Raw genomic sequence first — 19,837 nt, 5'->3', positions numbered from 1 at the left:
TTTCGTCGCACAAGTATTTCGGCCGCCGTGCTCCGGCTTGTGACACTGACGCTGGTGCTGGCCCTGGCCCTGGTCCGTGCCCGGCTCTGGCGGCGGTTGGAGCCAGAGCGAGCACCAGCTCGAGCTATAACATCTTTGGCTCGAGCTGCCGGCGCGCGCGGCCACAGCGCGGACGGTTGGTGTTGGAGCGCGCTCCCGATCCCGCTCGCGGGCACGAGCACGATCTGCCGGGCCGGGCCGGGCCGTGTGTCCCGGCATCCACCGGGGCAGCTAGCTGTGCGCGGTGATGGAGGACTCTAGGAAAGGGCAGCAGCCGGCAGCCGCCACCACCCCACGCCGGGGTGACGAGAAGCCAGCCGCGGCCAAAGAGAAGGACAAGAAGGCCAATGGCGACAAGGAGGAAGAACTGGTAATATATCTGTCGGAGGGAGGGAGGGAGGGAGGGGAATGAACGATGGCCACGTCCGGCAATCGTGAGTTTGCTGTGTCACTGTGGATAACGCTGGTGGCTGCAGAGTGAGTGAGGCCCGAGGCCGGCCGGGGCCTTCCCTCCACCGCTGCCTCTCCTTCCCTTCAGCGCCCTTCCCCAGTCCACCCCGACCAGCCTTGTTTCAAATGCATTTCGCTGCGAGCAAGCTTGCCGGGCCCGAGCACCTGCGCGGAAACTAGGCCGCGATCATTGCTTTTTAACTCGTGTTGTGGTAAAAGTTTCTACCGATTAGAGACGTGCTGTTTATTTTGGCTGCAATTTTGCCTAATATCAAGAATCCAGTTTGCATTCAGAATGGTTCCTGAATGTAAAATCTGCAAACTCGCAAAGGTTGTTTAAAATTCATTTATAATGGGGTGTTGTGTTAGTATTCCTTTTTTTATGGAATCAATATTAACCATATTTGAACACTGCCTCTTATGCTGTTGGATACGATTTGTGCCTGTGGATATGACCATTGTAAGCGTAGTTATATGAATCAACAATTTTGGAATTTCATCTTTTGGAAGGTTCGTACTTTGTATGCAGCAAAACTTCAATGATCTAGTGCTTTTGGGACCTGCCGAATGACAAACACAGATTTTCTGTTAGATTAGAACAAGCTACCAGAGGAAGTGGCAGAGGTGGAACAATTATAATGTTTAAAGTACATTTGATGTGTACAGGGACAAAAAAGGAATATAGGCCAAGCACAGACAAACAAGTGCAGTTATTGATGAGTTGTGATGAAGGATCTGTTTCAATGCTGTGTGACTTTGACTCAAAAGAGTCATATTGAGGTTACTAATTAATATCTCAGCACCAAAGATAGACACAAACTGCTGGAGTAACTTAGCAGGTCAGACCGCATCTCTGGAGAAAAAGATAAAGTGATGTTTTGGGTTGGGAGCCCCAACCCGAAACATCACCTGTCCATTTTCTCCAGAGATGCTGTCTGGCCCGCTGAGTTAATCCATCAGTCTTTCTCTGGTATAAACAGCATTTGCAGTTTATTTTCATTAAATTACTAAACACATTTTAATTCACTTTTTTATGCACCTTACACAGTAATATAATGCATTTTCACTGGTAAGCTTGAAAGGAGCTAGAAATAAACAACTGATTCACACCCAGACTCCAGCCCCAAACCTAATAGGTTTAAGGTGAGATGGGAAAGATTTAATCGGAATCTGAGGGACAACTTTTTCATGCAGGATCGAAAATGACGGGAAGGTATACAATTTATGGCATGACCTTTATCTTTGATGCACAGAGGTATCTTGGGGTCAAGTCCACTGCTCTCTGGTAGTGGCAAAACAAGTAGATAGAGTGGTAAAGAAGTCATGTTTAAACTTAATATGATTTTGTTTAGGCTGCATTTGGAGTATTGTGTGCAATTCTGGTCACCCCATTACAAGAAGAATGCAGAGGTTTTGGAGAGGGTCCAGTAGAGGTTTACTAGAATGCTGCCTGGATTAGAGAGTATTAACTATAAGGAGAGGTTGGATAAACTTGGATTGTTTTTCTGGAACGTTAGAGGTTGAGAGGAGACCTGATAGAGGTATACATCATTACGAGAGGCAAAGATAGGGTAGAGAGTCAGATCCTTTTCCAAGGGTAGAAATGTCAAAGGTAAGAGGACATATCTTTAAGGTGAGGGGGAAAGTTTAAAGGAGACATGTAGGGTAAGATTTGTTTTACAGAGTGGTGGATGCCTAGATTGTGCTGCCTGACGTGATTGAGGCAATAAGGACTTTCAAGCATTTTTTTGATAGGTTCACAGACATACAGGGAATGGATGGATATGAATCACGTGCAAGCAGAGAAGATTAGTTTATCTTGGAATCATTTTCAGCTAAAGGGCCTGTTCTTGTGCTGCATTGTTCATTGTTTCAAAGTAGCCTCAATAGATTGTAAAACGTGCTCTCAGCTTTGACCTGTTGCATTACCTTCAGAACACTATAAAGTAATTAAAAGTCACTGACAAATCTTGGAATGGAGACATGCCCAAAACATTCAAATTAATAAGATGCAAGAATGAGGTTAGAAGTTTTGCATTGTCACAAGACAACAGAATTAATGGCAGAAAGTATGAGCACAGAAACAATAGTACTGGACACATTGTACAATTGTTTTTAGGGAACATCTTGATTTCAGAAATAAATAAATCTCATGATGAAATAGGGCAAATGTCTTGAAATGGAACATAATACAAGGACAGTTGAAATGTGTATCAAATGGATTTGTGAACTATCTGCCTTGAAACTTTTTTAATTTCATGCATATTCATCTGTCAGATATGAGTTAGTTTCACTCAAGGACCTGAAAATTTAACTGATAAAAATGTTTTATTTTAATAAACTTGTCATTTCAAGAACATTTACCAATCAGCCCTCAGTTCTTCTGGCGTTTTCCACAAATAAAAGAAAGGATTATGCATTGTAAAATCCTTATTGGATTTTAGGCTATTCAATGCTACACAATGCTCAGGTTTTTCAAGGTGGTCAATATATTTTACAATTTCCCACAATATTTAGTGGAGCACATTAAAATTAAAAAACATTTGCAACCCTCCAGTATAACTACTACCTAAGGAATTCATAATCTCGCTCACTTGTAAAACTTCACAAATGCTTCATTGTGGTCAGGTGAAACTTCCTTAATCTTAATTCAAGATTGCCACGAATGTAAAACGTTATTTAAGTGGACTCAGAATTTACTGGTATATAATTCACTTTGAAATATGCATCCAAAACAAATTGAAGCAACACAATCTGACATTTCCTCTCCAAGATAGGACGTGGCACCAATCAGTTACCCAGTATTATTTCGTTCAATTCATAGCCAAAGTCAGTTCAATGAATCTGTTCAGATTTCTATAAACTGTTTGCGAGTACATTCTAGTTATCCTCATGCTTACTTTTATCACATTATCTAATTTACTCAAACCCATCAGAACAATTAGGATAAGGCCTTTAATAATCCTTATTATATAAGGAAACAAAAAAGCAAACAGTGTCCTCCATAATGTTTGGGGCAAAGACTCATCATTTATTTATTTGCCTCTGTATTCCACAATTTGAGATTTGTATTAGAAAAAAAATCACATGTGATTAAAGTGCACATTGTCAGATTTTAATAAAGGCCATTATTCTCTAATAAAATCTGACAATGTGCACTTAACCACATGTGTATTTTCTGTTATAAATCTCAAATTGTGGAGTACAGAGGCAAATAAATAAATGATGGGTCTTTGGCCCAAACATTATGGAGGGCACTGTAGTAGCATAAGTTAACCAGGTGTTAATAAGTTAACCCGCTGAGTTACTCCAGCTTTTTGTGTCTATCTTATACTAAATCATACATACATCTGTCAGGTTTGATGTTTGTGTGGTTTCGTCTAGAACCAGCTAATTTCCATCTACCAATACTCTCCTCCGCCTAGCAGAGCTGGTCCTTACCCTGAACAACTTCTCCTTCGATTCCTCCCACTTCCTCCAAATCCAAGGCATTGCTATGGGCACTCGATTGGCCCCTAGCTATGCCTGCCTCTTTCCAGTAAGATCTTGACCACTTTTGACTCACTGCGATGTGATTTCCGAGAGAACGCCGCCACTTACGGCTGTCATATTTGGCCACCTCGCTCAGAACCCCCCTCTGCTAGACTGGACTGGAGGATTTTTCCCATTGATGAAAAATCAGAGATATATTAATGTTTAAAAAAAATTTGGCATTCTCTCTGTTGGTGGGAGGGACTATAAAACCCGGAAGTGGTGTGCCTCACTCAGTCTCTGCAAGATGGAGGAAGCGAAAGGGTCATGTCTCTCTGAGCTCTGAATAACACTGCACACATGTCTACTCAAACGTGAGTGCCCTTAATGTGGTTTGAAAATGAAAATATGGTTGCTTTGAAATGCTGCACAGCAAAAAAAAATGGCTGTTGTTGGTGGTGGTAACTGCTTTAAAAGACTGCACTGCAAAAAAAAAAAAAATGGTTGTTGTTGGTGTTGGTAACTGCTTTGAAAGGCTGCACTGCAAAAAAAAAAAATGGCTGTTGTTGGTGGAAACTTGACAACTTCCTGTTTGCACTGAATATTGATTTTAGATAAAACACTATCACTTACATCTGTGATTTTAGGCCATCTTACTCAGTTCCTCACCGCTCATCAGGTGCAGAGGATTCTTCCCATCAATGAAAAATAAGCGTGTTATTAGTGTTTAACAAAATGTTGAGAATCTGTCAATCACGCCATGAAGGCCATGCCCCTTCCAGTTGGAGGGGGAGGGATTATAAAACCCGTAAGTGTGGGTGTGGCTCAGTCTCGGCAAGATGGGGGAGAGAGAGGTCACGACTCTGTCTGTGCTGTGAATCGGCTGAACACACTGAATGTCTACTGAGCTGTGAGTGTGGTGTTTTGTGTGGTTTTATGGTGGTTTCAACCTGCTTGAAATAGTATGAAACTGCATTTGAATGTGGTGGCCTTGCACCCTGCTTGAAGTGGCATGAAACTGCACTTGAATTTGGTGGCCTTGCACCCTGCTTGAAATGGCATGAAAGTGCATTTGAATTTGGTGGTCCTGCACCCTGCTTGAAGTGGTCGGAAACTGCACTTGAATTCGGTGGCTTTGCACCCTGCTTGAAGTGGTCCGAAACTGCACTTGAATTTGGTGGCCTTGCACCCTGCTTGAAGTGGTCGGAAACTGCACTTTAATTCGGTGGCCTTGCATCCTGCTTGAAGTGGTAGGAAACTGCACTTTAATTCAGTGGCCTTGCACCCTGCTTGAAGTGGTAGGAAACTGCACCTGAATATGGTGGCCTTGCACCCTGCTTGAAGTGGTATGAAACTGCAATTGAATTTGGTGGCCTTGCACCCTGCTTGAAATGGTATGAAACTGCATTTCAGTTTGGTGGCCTTGCACCCTGCTTGAAAAGGTAGGAAACTGTATTTGAATTTGGTGGCCTTGCACCCTGCTTGAAATGGAATTTCAAGGAATAGCCATGACTCAACTGCCAGCCCACCAGCCGTTAGTGAGCTGCCAGCACATCAGGCTTGAGGGACTGAACTGCCACCCCAAAAATCCATTTGGCCCACAATGTCCATACTAACCAGTCCCTTCAGCCCACAGTACCCATACTAGCGCTCCAGAAAGCAGCCCCCCCCCCACTGGCCAACGGGGGTTGGAATTGGTGGAGAGGTGGAATATTGTGTTGGGGGACCAGCCCTCCCGTGTGAACATGGGACCCAACGGGTCCCACTTAGTCTAGTATTTCTCTATATCTGTCCTATCCATGTACCTGTCTATTTGCTGCTTAGATGTTATGATAGTCCCTGTCTCCGGTAGCCCGTTCTATACACAAACCACAAAAACGTTACACCTCATACCTATAAACTCTCCCCCTTCACTTTAAACCTATGACCTCTGGTTCTAGATTCCCCTGCTCTGGGCAAGTGACTTTGTGTGTCTACCCCATCTATTCCTCTTATGATTTTATACACATCCAGATGATCACCTCTCATTCTCCTGCGCTCCAGGGAATAGAGACCCAGGCTACTCAACCTCTCCCCGTAGCTCAGGCCCTCAAGTCCTGGCAACATCCTAGTAAATCTTCTTTGCACCCTTTCCAACTTAACAACATTATTCCTATAACATGGTGCCCAGAACTGACAACAATACTCCAGTCAGAGAGTGGTGAGTCTGTGGAATTGTTGCCACAGAAAGCTGTGAAGTTCAAGTCAATTCATATTTTTAAGGCAGAGATTGACAGATATCGTGCGGGCGTTATGGATAAGAAGGCAGAAGAATGGGATTGAGAGGGAAAGATAGATCAGCCATGGATGGTGGAGTAGACTAGCTGGGCCGAATGGCCTAATTCTGCTTCTATAACTAATGAACTTGTAGAGGTGTACAAGATCATGAGGGGGAATAGTTGGGGTAAATGCAGTCTTTTACCCAGAGTAGGGGAATCAAGAACCCGGGGACAGACATAGGCTTAGGTGAGAGGGGAAAAATGTACAAGTATCCTGAGGGGTATTTTCAAACTTCCCGAGAAGGTAGTTGAGGTAGATACTGACAACATTTAAAAGGCATTTGTACAGGCACATGGATAGGAAAGGTTTAAAGGGATATGGGCCAATGCAGGCAGGTGGGACTAATGTAGATGGAGCATCTTGGTCAGCATGAGCCAACGAGCCTGTTCCCGTGCTGTATGACTCTCTGGCTCCATAACTCCGCTGGTCACAGATCTACAGCTAAAACAACAACCTTCCACCACCTATGAGTAAGCCAGTTCTGAATCTAAACTAATAAGTCATCGTGGATCCCATGCACCTTAATCTTCAGTTTACCATGAGGGACATTTATTAAATGCCTTACTAAAATTTACAGAGAGATTATCCACTGCCCTACTGTCATCAATCATCTTTGTTACCACCTCAGAAAACTCAATTCAATTCATAGAAACAGAGAAAATAGGTGCAGGAGTAGGCCATTCGGCCCTTCGATCCTGCACTGCCATTCAATATGATCATGGCTGATCATCCAACTCCGTATCCTGTACCTGCCTTCTCTCCATATCCCCTGATCCCTTTAGCCACAAGGGCCACATCTAACTCCCTCTTAAATATAGCCAATGAACTGGCCTCAACTACCTTCTGTGGCAGAGAGTTCCAGAGATTCACCACTCTCTGTGTGAAAAATTTTTTTCTCATCTCAGTCCTAAAGGATTTCCCCTTTATCCTTACACTGTGGCCCCTTGACCTGGATTTCACCAACAATTTTCCTGCATCTAGCCTGTCCAACCCCTCAAGAATTTTGTAAGTTTCTATAAGATTCCCCCTCAATCTTCTAAATTCTAGCAAGTACAAGCCAAGTCTATCCAGTCTTTCTTCATATGAAAGTCCTGGCATCCCAGGAATCAGTCTGGCGAACCTTCTCTGTACTCCCTCTATGGCAAGAATGTCTTTCCTCAGATTTGGAGACCCAAACTGTACGCGATACTTCAGGTGTCACCAAGACCCTGTACAACTGCAGTAGAACCTCCCTGCTATACTCAAATCATTTTGCTATGAATGCTAACATACCATTCGCTTTCTTCACTGCCTGCTGCACCTGCATGCCTACTTTCAATGACCGGTGTGCCATGACACCCAGGTCTCGTTGCATCTCCCCTTTTCCTAATCGGCCACCATTTAGATAAAAGTCTACTTTCCTGTTTTTGCCACCAAAGTGGATAACCTCACATATATACACATTATACTGCATCTGCCATGCCTATCCAAGTCACCTTGCAGCCTCCTAGCATCCTCCTCGCAGCTAACACTGCCCCCCAGCTTCCCGTCATCCGCAAACTTGGAGATGTTGCATTCAATTCCCTCGTCCAAATCATTAATATATATTGTAAATAGCTGGGGTCCCAGCTTCATAAAAGGTGACCTGAAGGAATATCTTGAAGGCAGACAAAGGGAATTCTATTATCCCGTATCTTAATAGATGAAGACACAACCATAATGATGCAGTCGTTAGATTTGACGATAATTACGGTCAGAATTAGAGACGCGCGTTTATTTCAATTGGGCCTGGGGAATTAAAAGGGTAGAAATAGTTTAATTAGAAATAGCTAATTACTTCTAAATTGTTGGATTTCTTGACACAAAATCATACGGTTAATTGAGGAGGAGAGTTGGCCCAGTCTTGCATTGGTAATTTTCTAATTAGGGTCATAGTAATACAGCATGGAATCAGGCCCAAGCCGCCCAACATGCCCCATCTATACTAGTCCCAGCTGCCCACATTAAAGAGACCAGGTAAAATCTGCATCGATCCTTTCATTACTTTCAAGGTGGGTTTTCTTTTCAGGTTTCTCCTACGTTAATATAGTTACACTTGTTATATGCTACAATGTTTCATTTGCATGAGATGGTGTGTAGCTACTTCAACTTTTCATTTTTGTTTCCAATATGTTTTTAGTCTGATGAGGACAAGCAGTTGCAGGAAGAGCTGGAGATGCTTGTGGAAAGGCTGAGTGTAAGTCACATGTTCTCTTCCTTTGTATTAACTCAGAACTCTTAAAAAGCCAATCGGATCAATTTTCACTTAAGGGAGATGTAAACTGTACCACAAATAATAAGGTATTAAATAATTTAATATTTCAGCCTGATGTGCAAAAAAGACTTGGTGCACCAGTGTTTTATCTTTAATTTGCAAAGTTTCTATTCCATTTAAAGAATAATTTATGGCAATTATAAAAACTCTTATTTATTTTCTCTGGTGCTTTAAATATCTCTATTCTGTAAGAATTATTTGAAGTCCCTTGGGTAATATGTACATAGTTTAGAAGAATGTGTGTTATATTCCTGGGTATTTTAACTTATAGGAACCAAACACTGAACTTTACCGAGCTGCACTGGAGGAACTCCGAAGGCAGATTCGTTCTTCTACCACCTCCATGACATCTGTTCCTAAACCACTTAAGTTCCTTCGTCCACATTATGAAAAACTTAAAGAAATTTATGAAAAAATGCCGTCGGGAGAAAATAAGGTAACTTTTTTGTTAAATGGTAGGTATTTTTTCCAAAATATTATTGTAGCTTATTACTCAAATTTAGTGTAATGCTTAAAAATGCACAAAAAATGTGCAAATGCTGGAGATTTGAAATGAAACACAAAATGCTGGAATATCTCATCAGGCCAGGCAACACATGTGGAAAGAGAAACGGTTAACATTACAAATCTGGGATCCTTCCAACATTTGGTATGCTTTAGACACAGCTGTCAATTGTTTTCTTTTGAGGGGCAAGGTAACACTAATGGATATCTTTAATTAGATATGTTTATTCTGAGATTTATTTCTGACTGAATGAGAATACTGTAGGAAATACAGTTGGCATCGACACGGATTCTCCAAAGGTAATTCCTTTTCACAAAATATTTAGTATTCAAACACATGGCACAAACAGAAATATAATGCGCAAGTAGGTAAGCTGGTTGGTGAACAAAAATGCAGGTTGATGGTAAGATGATAGAGAGCTCCACAGAGTGATGTTTAGATTTAGACATGCTCAGTTTGGTTTAGAGATACAGCATGAAAACAGGCCCTTCGGCCCACCGAGTCCAGGCCGACCATCAATCACCCGTTCACACTGGTTCTGGGTTATTCCACTTTCTCATCTACTGTCTACACACTCGGGACAATTTGCAGAGGCCACAAGCCTGCACATATTTGGGATATGGGAGGAAATTCATGGCGTCACAGGGAAAACGTGTAAACCAGCTCTCTGTCGCTGTGAGGCAGCTGCTCTACCAGCTGCGCCACTGTGCAGCCCTCGAATGTATAGGGCAAACATAATATATTGTGAACTCTGACTCAAGATTTCAAGTTGTGAGCAGAGGGTTGGAAGAAATCAGGACAGAGACTGCGAGCATTGAAAGTGAAATTGTGAAACTAAGAAATTGTAAAAACAAAATCCATATAAAGATCAGTAGGAATTTTAGGTTTGAAATGCAAGGCATCAGAATAAATTAATATTGAAGATGCTTCAAAATTAAAGCAATATATGTCCTTCTCAGTTACATTTCCGATAATGAATCAACTTGATGGCCGGCAGCAGATGATCTCAGGAAGGGTGGCCCATTGTTGGCTGGGGAAGATGTGCTAACGAGAAGGATACAAGGATGCATCCTCCTTGGTATTCCATGTCTGTTTTGCTTTTACTGTGGAGAATAGGAAACTTGGGACAGTTAGTTGACATGTCTTGTGTGCAGTTGATATTACAGTCAAGGAGGTGTTGAATATCTAAAGGTGCATGAAGGTAGATAAATATAGGCCTGATCAAATATATCTGAGGGCACTGGAGAGCTAGAGAAGACATTGCAGGTGCTCTGGCTGATATATTATTAGATATGGAGGAGGTGCCGGAAGACTGGAGAGTGGCTAATGTTGTGTCTCTATTTAAGAAGGTCTGTGACTTGTCTATCTCGGGGATTGGTGCTGGACCCATTGCTGTTCATGGTTAATAGCACCAGTTTGGATGAGAATGCAGATGACACAAAGCTGGGTGACAGTGTGAACTATGAAGAGGATGCTATGAAGATACAGGGTGATTTGGACAGGTTGGGTAAGTGAACAGATGCATGGCAGATGCAGTTTAATGTGGATAAATGTGAGGTTATCCACTTTGGTGGCAAGAACGGGAAGGCAGATTATTATCTGAATGGTGCCAGGTTAGGAAAAGGGGAAGTACAACGAGATTGTAGCAGCAGATTTTTCATATCTTTCAGGTAATTAGCACCCTAGCCACTATTTGGATGAGAATGGATAAGGGGAATATCTTCGGTATGCATGCAAGCTGCCTCAGAGACCTTCAGAGCTTCTCCATTCATAAAGCTTCAGCACACAGTCTTTTGATGAATATCTTCTTTATTGTTGATAGAAAACAGTAAGATACATCCAAGGTTTTTCCGACTTGTTACGGCAATCTTCTTCGAACTCCAGCTCATTACTTCAGATATTAGAAAGCTCCTTGTGTCTCCGTAACAATGACATGCCATGACATGCTCGACGTGATCGAAGGATCATCCATCGTCTCTCCAAAACAAATCTAAAAACTAACCTTCTGCGCAAGCAGTTAAGCTACAAACACGCCCAAAGACACGTCTTAAATCTCACCCACATTATAACAGTCTAAAATTTAAAGGCACATGCCATCCACAATGACATGCAAAACAGGCCAAATGGCCACTACAGAGATCTGGGTGTCCTTGTACAGCGGTCACTGAAAGTAAGCATGCAGGTACAGCAAGCAGTGAAGAAAGCTAATGGCATGTTGGCCTTCATAACAAGAGTAGTTGAGTATAGGAGCAAAGAGGTCCTTCTGCAGTTGTACAGAGCCCTAGTGAGACCACACCTGGAGTATTGTGTGCAGTTTTGGTCCCCTAATTTGAGGAAGGACATTATTGCTATTGAGATCGTGCAGCGTAGGTTTACAAAGTTAATTCCCGGGATGGCTGGACTGTCATACAGTGGCTTGCAAAAGTATTCATACCCCTTGAACTTTTCCACATTTTGTCACGTTACAACCACAAACGTAAATGCATTTTATTGGGATTTTATGTGATAGGCCAACACAAAGTGGCGCATAATTGTGGTGGAAGGAAAATGATACATGGTTTTCAAATATTTTTACAAATAAAAAACTGAAAAGTGTGGCGTGCAAAAGTATTCAGCTCCCTTTACTCTGATACCCCTAAATAAAATCCAGTGCAACCAATTGCCTTCAGAAGTCACCTAATTAGTAAATAGAGTCCACTTGTGTGTAATCTAATCTCAGTATAAATACAGCTGTTCAGTGAAGGCCTCAGAGGTTTGTTAGAGAATATCAGTGAACAAACAGCATCATGAAGCCCAAGGAACATACCAGACAGGTCAGGGATAAAGTTGTGGAGAAGTTTAAAGCAGGGTTAGGTTATAAAAAAAATATCCCAAGCTTTGAACATCTCACGGAGCACTGTTCAATCCATCATCCGAAAATGGAAAGAGTATGGCACAACTGCAAACATACCAAAACATGGCCATCCACCTAAACTGACAGGCCGGGCAAGGAGAGCATTGATCAGAGAAGCAGCCAAGAGGCCATGGTAACTCTGGAGGAGCTGCAGAGATCCACAGCTCAGGTGGGAGAATCTGTCCACAGGACAACTATTAGTCGTGCACTCCACAAATCGGGCCTTTATGGAAGAGTGGCAAGAAGAAAGCCATTGTTGGAAAAAAGCCATAAGAAGTCCCGTTTGCAGTTTGCCACAAGCCATGTGGGGGACACAGCAAACATGTGGAGGAAGGTGCTCTGGTCAAATGAGACCAAAATTGAAGTTTTTGGCTTCAATGCAAAACACTATGTGTGGCGGAAAACTAACACTGCACATCACCCTGAATACACCATCCCCACTGTGAAACATGGTGGTGGCAGCATCATGCTGTGGGGATGCTTTTCTTCAGCAGGGACAGGGAAGCTGGTCAGAGTTGATGGGAAGATGGATGGAGCCAAATACTGGGCAATCTTGGAAGAAAACCTGTTAGAGTCTGCAAAAGACTTGAGACTGGGGCGGAGGACAACGACCCTAAACATACAGCCAGAGCTACAATGGAATGGGTTAGATCAAGGCATATTCATGTGTTAGAATGGCCCAGTCAAAGTTCAGACCTAAATCCAATTGAGAATCTCTGGCAAGACTTGAAAATTGCTGTTCACAGACGCTCTCCATCTGATCTGACTGAGCTTGATCTATTTTGCAAAGAAGAATGGGCAATCATTTCAGTCTCTAGATGTGCAAAGCTGGTAGAGACATACCCCAAAAGACTTGCAGCTGTAATTGCAGCGAAAGGTGGTTCTACAAAGTATTGTCTCAGGGGGGCTGAATACTTTTGCACGCCACACTTTTCAGTTTTTTATTTGTAAAAAAAATTTGAAAACCATGTATCATTTTCCTTCCACTTCACAAATATGCACCACTTTGTGTTGGCCTATCACATAAAATCCCAATAAAATACATTTACGTTTGTGGTTGTAACGTGACAATGTGGAAAAGTTCAAGGGGTATGAAAACATTTGCAAGCCACTGTAATGTTGAAAGAATGGAGTGACTGGGTTTGTATATACTGGAATTTAGATGGGTGAGGGGGGCTCTCATTGAAACATATAAGATTATTAAGGGATTGGATACGCTAGAGGCAGGAAACATGCTCCAGATGTTGGGGCAGTGCAGAACCAGGGGCCACCGTTTAAGAATAAGGGTTAGGCCATTTAGAACGGAGATGAGGAAAAACATTTTCACCCAGTTGTGAATCTGTGGACTTCTATGCCTCAGAAGGCAGTGAAGGCCGATTCCCTGGATGCTTTCAAGAGAGAGTTAGACAGAGCTCTTAAAGATAGCGGAGTCAAGGGATATGGTGCGAAGGCAGGAACGAGGTACTGATTGTGGATGATCAGCCATGATCACGGAATGGCGCTGCTGGCTCGCAGGGCCGAATGGCTTACTCCTGCACCTAATGTCTATCTTATACCGCACTTGGTTAAGTGCGGTATAAAGGAAACTTTAAAAAATAAAAAAACACGGACCAGGTCTTATTCCGAAGCCGAACTCTTTCACTTCACCTCCAAATGGCCGTTCCCAATACAATACAGATTTATTCGTCACGTGCACCAACTAAGGTACAGTGACATGAATTTACCATGCAGCGATACAATTGGGGAAAAAAAAAACAATACACAATAGAATGTAACATAAACATCCATCACAGCATTCTTCACTGTGGTGGAAGGCAACAAAGTTCAGTCAATCCTTCTCCTTTGTTCATCCATGGTCAGGGCCATGAACTCTCCGTACTCGCTGCTACGGACGGCCAGATGTACAGGCCCTCTCGTCAGAATGATCGGAACTCCGACGTCGGGACAGTCGAACACACTCCGTGGCTTGGAGTGCCCGAATCGGCCACTTTCTTACCGGAAACCGCGGCTTCAGGATGTTGTAGGCCGGTGGTCGGACCTCTTCTCCGGCGATCCCCAGCAAGGGATTAAGTCCAAGCCACGACCAGCTAGAAGCTCCGCAGACCACAGCCCCATGATGCCAAAGTCACCAGGCCAGTGATCGGAGCACTCCTTTCTGGTGACCCCCGGCAAGGGTTCATCCCCGCTCCACGATGGAAAAGTCCACGCTGCGCCCGCTGCTGAAGCTCTGGGTCCGACTCTGGGATAAGCTGCTGCAATCCAAGCTGTTAGGCTGCGAGAGGGGAGGCGGAGATGGGACATGGACAAAGTTGCCTTTCCATCGAGGAAGTGACTGAAAAACGTTTTTTCCCCCCTTTTTATTTTAATATATGGATTGGTTATACCAGGAATGTGTTGCCCGAGGTGGAGGTATCTATGGTAAGACCAAATGAGATGATGTAACAGTTAAATATCGATTATGTTTCTTTAAGAAAAAAAACTGCCAAAATGATGATGGGCAGAAATGGCCAATTTTGAAACACAGAAAAGAATAAGTTATCTAAAGTTGGAGAATTTGTTGTTGTATTCAAAATGCTGAGACGTATCCAAGCAGAAGATGTGTGTTTTTCTCAAGTTGGCATTAGGTAATTGTCTATTATTTAAACTATTTTACTTTGTCCTTTACAGCTATCCACTTTACAGTGAATTATCATTTATTCCGCAGGAACGTTTCTGATCTTCCAACTGTCTGCCATTTTAGTTCACCATCTGACTATCAGTGACATATTTATCCACAGAGGTTCAGTGCAAGCTTGAGGAACCACACTTTGTTCTATCTGCATGTTGCAGCCTTTGGGGCTCTGTTCAGTGTAACAATTTATAATAACATTTCCTGTTTGTATCATAATTGTCAAATTAAAGTGTAAGATTATCCATCTGCAGTGTTAACTTGTTTTCTCTCCACTGACTGCCTGATATTTTGGGTGTTTCCAGCAATCTGTAGACGTATTGCTAATTTTCAATGTCAGTTGTATATTTTCTCTTGCTTTCATCAACTCTGTTTCAAGGGCAATATCTCAAATAATAGCAATTTAATTCCACAGAACTGTACCCAATCTGGAATTGATATAAATGTAAATATTAACAAATATCTTTTCTACGGAGTCTTCTTTACGCTAAATTCCAAATGAAAGGTGAGAATGTTCAGGATAGTATTACTTTTTTCTCTTGCAGCGATTCTGTGCTGACATTGTGTCAGTATTAGCCATGACGATGAGTGGAGAACGGGAATGTCTGAAATATAGGCTTCTAGGATCTCAGGAGGAACTGGCTTCTTGGGGGCACGAATATGTCAGGTGTGTTTAACAAAATATTTATTTTTTGACTATTTAAGACTTTGTGGTGTTGTTTGCTTAGACTCCATGCATAGTTTCCCAAGGGACAGATATTAGAACAACATGATTATTACTGAGTGTTTAAGAAAGAACTGCAGATGCTGGAAACATCGGAGGTAAACAGAAATACTGGAGAAACTCAGCGGATGAGGCAGCATTTATGGATTACTAGACTAAGTACAGATCCGTTGGGTCTGTTCCCCCAACGTGCGGTTGTGGGGGGGGGGGAAGGCGGCATGTAGCGTCACACACCAACTATTCTCCCCCCCTGCACTCACGCTAATTACCCCCCTTGATATTATATTAATATTGTTAATTTGCTCCTTTTACCCCATAACCACCCTATCTACTGACGCCTAGCCCCCAACCTGCAGTCAAAACTAGAGGGGGGGGGGGGGGGTAGGGGGTGTAGAGAGTGAGGGCAGAGAGAGAAGGGGCAGAGACAGAGAGAGAGACAGACACAGAGAGCGAGAGAGACAGAGAAAGAGACACAGAGAGACACAGAGAGAGAGGGACAGAGAGAGAGAGAGAGAGAGAGAGAGAGAGGGAGAGAGAGAGAGAGGGAGGGCAGGGAGGGTGGGGGGGCAGGGGGTGTGGAGGGGAGGGTGGTCGGGTGTAGAGGAGAGAGAGGGGGGGGTAGAGGGAGAGAGAGAGGGGGAGGGATAGGGAGAGAGAGGCATAGGGAGAGAGAGGTGGGGAGAGGAGAGAGAGAGGTGGGGAGAGAGAAAGAGAGGGATAGGGAGAGAGAGGTGGGGAGAGAGAGTGCCTTTTTATAATAACTTATAATAACTTTATTTATAGAGCACTTTAAAAACAACCACTGTTGCAACAAAGTGCTGTACATGACTAATCATGGACAAGAAATTATTACACGACAATAAAAACATTAAAAGAAATAGTAAAAACAATAAAATTAAAAACATTAAAAGCACTAAAACAGGAGGAAAAGTCTCAAGCAGGGTCAAAAGCCAAGGAATATAAATGTGTTTTAATACTGGTTTTGAAGATGGACAGTGAGGGGGCCTGTCTGATGTGCAACGGCAGAGTGTTCCATAGCGCCGGAGCAGCAACAGAGAAGGCTCTATCCCCTCTGAGCTTCCGCTTAGACCTCGGTACCTCCAGGAGCAGCTGATCAGCTGACCTGAGGCACCGGGCAGGAGCGTATGGATGGAGCAGCTCAGAGAGGTAAGGCGGGGCGAGCCCATTTAGAGATTTAAAAACAAATAAAATAATTTTAAACTGAACTCGAAAGTACACCGGGAGCCAGTGGAGGGAGGCCAGAATTGGCGTTATGTGCTCCCTCTTTCGAGTTCCGGTTAAAAGGCGAGCAGCAGCATTTTGAACCAACTGGAGACGAGCCAGTGAAGATCGAGCAACTCCAAAATAGAGTGCGTTACAGTAATCCAGCCTAGATGTTATAAAGGCATGGATTACTGTTTCAAAATGCTGCCGCTCAAGAATGGGCTTCACCTTTGCCAGCTGCCTTAGGTGAAAGAAGCTGGACTTTACCACCGTGCCTATCTGATTATCTAATTTAAAATCACTGTCCATCCTAAAACCCAGGTCCAAAACTGTTGGCTTCACATACCGTGCCAGGGGATCGAAGTCAACAGGGGGAGGTTCACGGCAGCCATTTGGACCAAACAATATCACCTCTGTCTTTTCATTAAATCCTAGAAAGTTTAGGGCCATCCAGGACTTAATGTCCTCAAGACAAGACAGAAGTGATTTGACAGAAAAGGCATCTTCCTTCCTCAGTGACATATATAGTTGGGTATCATCAGCATAACAATGAAAAGAGATGCCATGCTTTCTAAGAATGGAACCCAGAGGAAGTAAGTACAGTGAGAAAAGCAGGGGCCCTAAAATTGAGCCCTGTGGAACCCCATATGACAGAGGAGCGGAGGAGGATTCAAAACCAGTAAGGCTTACACACATAGTTCTGTCTGCCAGATAAGACCTGAACCATCCCAGGGCACTGCCACAAATGCCCACTAGGTGCTGTAACCAAGATATTAAGGTACCATGGTCCACTGTATCAAAGGCGGCAGATAGGTCCAGCAGGACAAAAACCACATAATCACCATACTTCAACCCAAACCCAAACAACCATTTGCATGCAGTGCTTTTTTACCTCTAACCATATTTTCATTTTCAAACCAAATTAAGGGTACTCACAGTGCTGTAGACATTTGTTCAGTGCCATTCAGAGCTCAGTGACAGACTAATTGACAGAGCTCCATCTTGCAGGGATTAATTGAGGCACACCACTTCCTGGTTTTATAGTCCCTCCCTCCCCCCTGCCGCCAGCGGGGGCAGCAGAGAGAATGGGGAATTTTATAAAAACATTAATATCTCTCTCATTTTTCATCGACGGGAAAAATCCTCGGCACATATGCGGCGGAGGGGGGCTCTGAGCGAGGTAGCCTAAAATGACGGCTGTAGGTGGCGGTGTTCTCTCGGAAATCACAGCACAGAATGCTAAAAGCATTCAAGAACAGAGATTTAGTAATATAGATTACTGAGAATTAACAGAAAAACAAGAATAAATGCAGTGGGCTTTGAGAATATTATTGGTTCAGAGTGCAGGCCAAATAACTTGTCTGTATATGCTAATATTCTAAGTCGTGGTCAATAAATCCAAGTATGTTTTGATATTGATTTATTCAGGATCTTTACTGCAAACCTGTGCAAGCAGAATGAAGATAGACACAAAGCTGGAGTAACTCAGCGAGACAGGCAGCATCTCTGGAGAGAAGGAATGGGTGACATTTCAGGTCGAGACTCTTCTTCAGACTTTGTTCAGAGATGCTGCCTGTCCCGCTGAGTTACTCCAGTTTTTTGTGTCTATCTTCATTTTAAACCCGCACCTGCAGTTTCTTCTTACACAAGCAGAATGATCTGTGCTTGAGCTATAAATGAGTAAAATTACTTTGAGGGGTGGAAGGTACCAGTAAATAAACTTGATTTAGTCCATGTATTACTATCTTTAGTTTCAGCACTGCCTAATATTTTGATTCCTATCTTGTATTATTTTTGTTATTGCTATTTTGTCAATCCAACTGTTCATGGTGGTTATCATTCACTTTGGACCCATCATATTATATGGGAATGCCAGATTGTCCAGCCCAAAGCAACATTGCCTTCTGAAACCATGCATAAATGAAGTCAGTGCATAAATGAAGTCATTTTAATGACCCTATATGATAGCTTTCTGTCAACATTTTCCCCTTTTAGGTATTGTGTATCCGAAATGAAATATTGCAAAAAATATTTTCTGAAAGATTGGTACTAATACTTATAAGCCAATTTATTTGATAATATGAATTTATTATATTGAAACTATTTTCCTCATCTAGGCATCTGGCAGGTGAAGTTGCAAAAGAATGGCAGGAGATAGATGAGAGCGATAAGGCTCAACACGAGGAATTGCTCACCCTAGTAAAAGCAGTGATTCCGTATAATATGGCTCACAATGCTGAACATGAAGCATGTGATCTTCTCATGGAAATTGAGCGTCTTGATATGCTGGAAGAGTATATTGATGAAAATGCATATTCTAAAGTTTGCTTGTATTTAACAAGGTATGTTTCCTCTTTCTGCATCCATTGTGATATGAGATAGCAGTGGACAATTAAACTTATTTTGTAATTTTAGTTATGTTCTGATATTAATATTTATTCCCTGTTGACCTTGCAAAATGGTTATAGGATCATACTCTTTGCTTTCTAATGGAGCTGCACCACAGTAGTATTGCACCTTCTAACTCAATGAAAACTAGAAAATATATTCCAATTCTATATTCCACTTCACAAAATGGCTCCAACGCTCAAATTCAAACGTATTGCAGATCAAATTAGTCTTGAAAGTCGAAGTTGTTTGCCAGTGTCATTATAGCTTATATTTTGGTGTAACTCATTTGAGCCAATTTTGTCATATTCGTGTATGATTTGGAAATTTTGCCTTGCATGCATGCCAGTTTTATCCCCGAGTGGGAATTTGACAGGAAACTGAGTGCGAACTTGACGTCTGAAAAAGTGCCCTCCAACCTGAGTTACAATATTTGTTGCATAATGATATTATAGTTAGTAAAAAAAATATCAATCATACCATTTTGATTCTTCCATTACTTTATATATTATGATATACACCTCTTAAAGCGCAGCACAGTGGCACAGCTGGTAGGGCTGCTGCATCACAACACCAGAGACTGGGGTTCGATCCTGACCTTGGGTGCTGTCGGTGTGGAGTTTGCACATTCTCCGAGTGATCATGTGGGTTTCCTCTGGGTGCTCTGGTTTCCTCCACAATTGGCCTGTGAATTGCCCATGGTCTTTCGGGAGTGGAGTGTGAATAAAATTAGTGTGAACGGGTGATTGATGGTCGGCCTAGACTCTCGGCCAAATGGCCTGTTTCCATGCTGTACCTCTAATCTAAACTAAATCTAGTAGTTAGAATTTACTGGAAAGATGACCACAAAATGTAGTTGAATG

At 42.7% G+C, this 19,837-nt stretch overlaps 1 protein-coding gene across 1 annotated transcript in view; it reads left to right on the top strand.

The window, feature by feature from the left end:
* Window positions 1-237: 237 nt before the first annotated feature.
* Window positions 238-19,837, top strand: part of psmd2 (proteasome 26S subunit ubiquitin receptor, non-ATPase 2) — a 63,045-nt gene continuing 43,445 nt past the window's right edge. The window contains exons 1-5 of the mRNA XM_055645373.1: window positions 238-409; window positions 8,438-8,494; window positions 8,844-9,008; window positions 15,184-15,305; window positions 18,704-18,928. Of these exons, the coding sequence (XP_055501348.1) occupies window positions 287-409; window positions 8,438-8,494; window positions 8,844-9,008; window positions 15,184-15,305; window positions 18,704-18,928 (692 nt within the window). The 5' untranslated portion in view covers window positions 238-286. The remainder of the gene's footprint in view (window positions 410-8,437; window positions 8,495-8,843; window positions 9,009-15,183; window positions 15,306-18,703; window positions 18,929-19,837) is intronic.

The sequence above is a fragment of the Leucoraja erinacea genome, chromosome 14 (genome assembly GCF_028641065.1).
Source record: "Leucoraja erinacea ecotype New England chromosome 14, Leri_hhj_1, whole genome shotgun sequence".
NCBI classification, from domain to species: domain Eukaryota; kingdom Metazoa; phylum Chordata; class Chondrichthyes; order Rajiformes; family Rajidae; genus Leucoraja; species Leucoraja erinaceus.
This window is presented reverse-complemented; position numbering and strand designations above follow the sequence as displayed.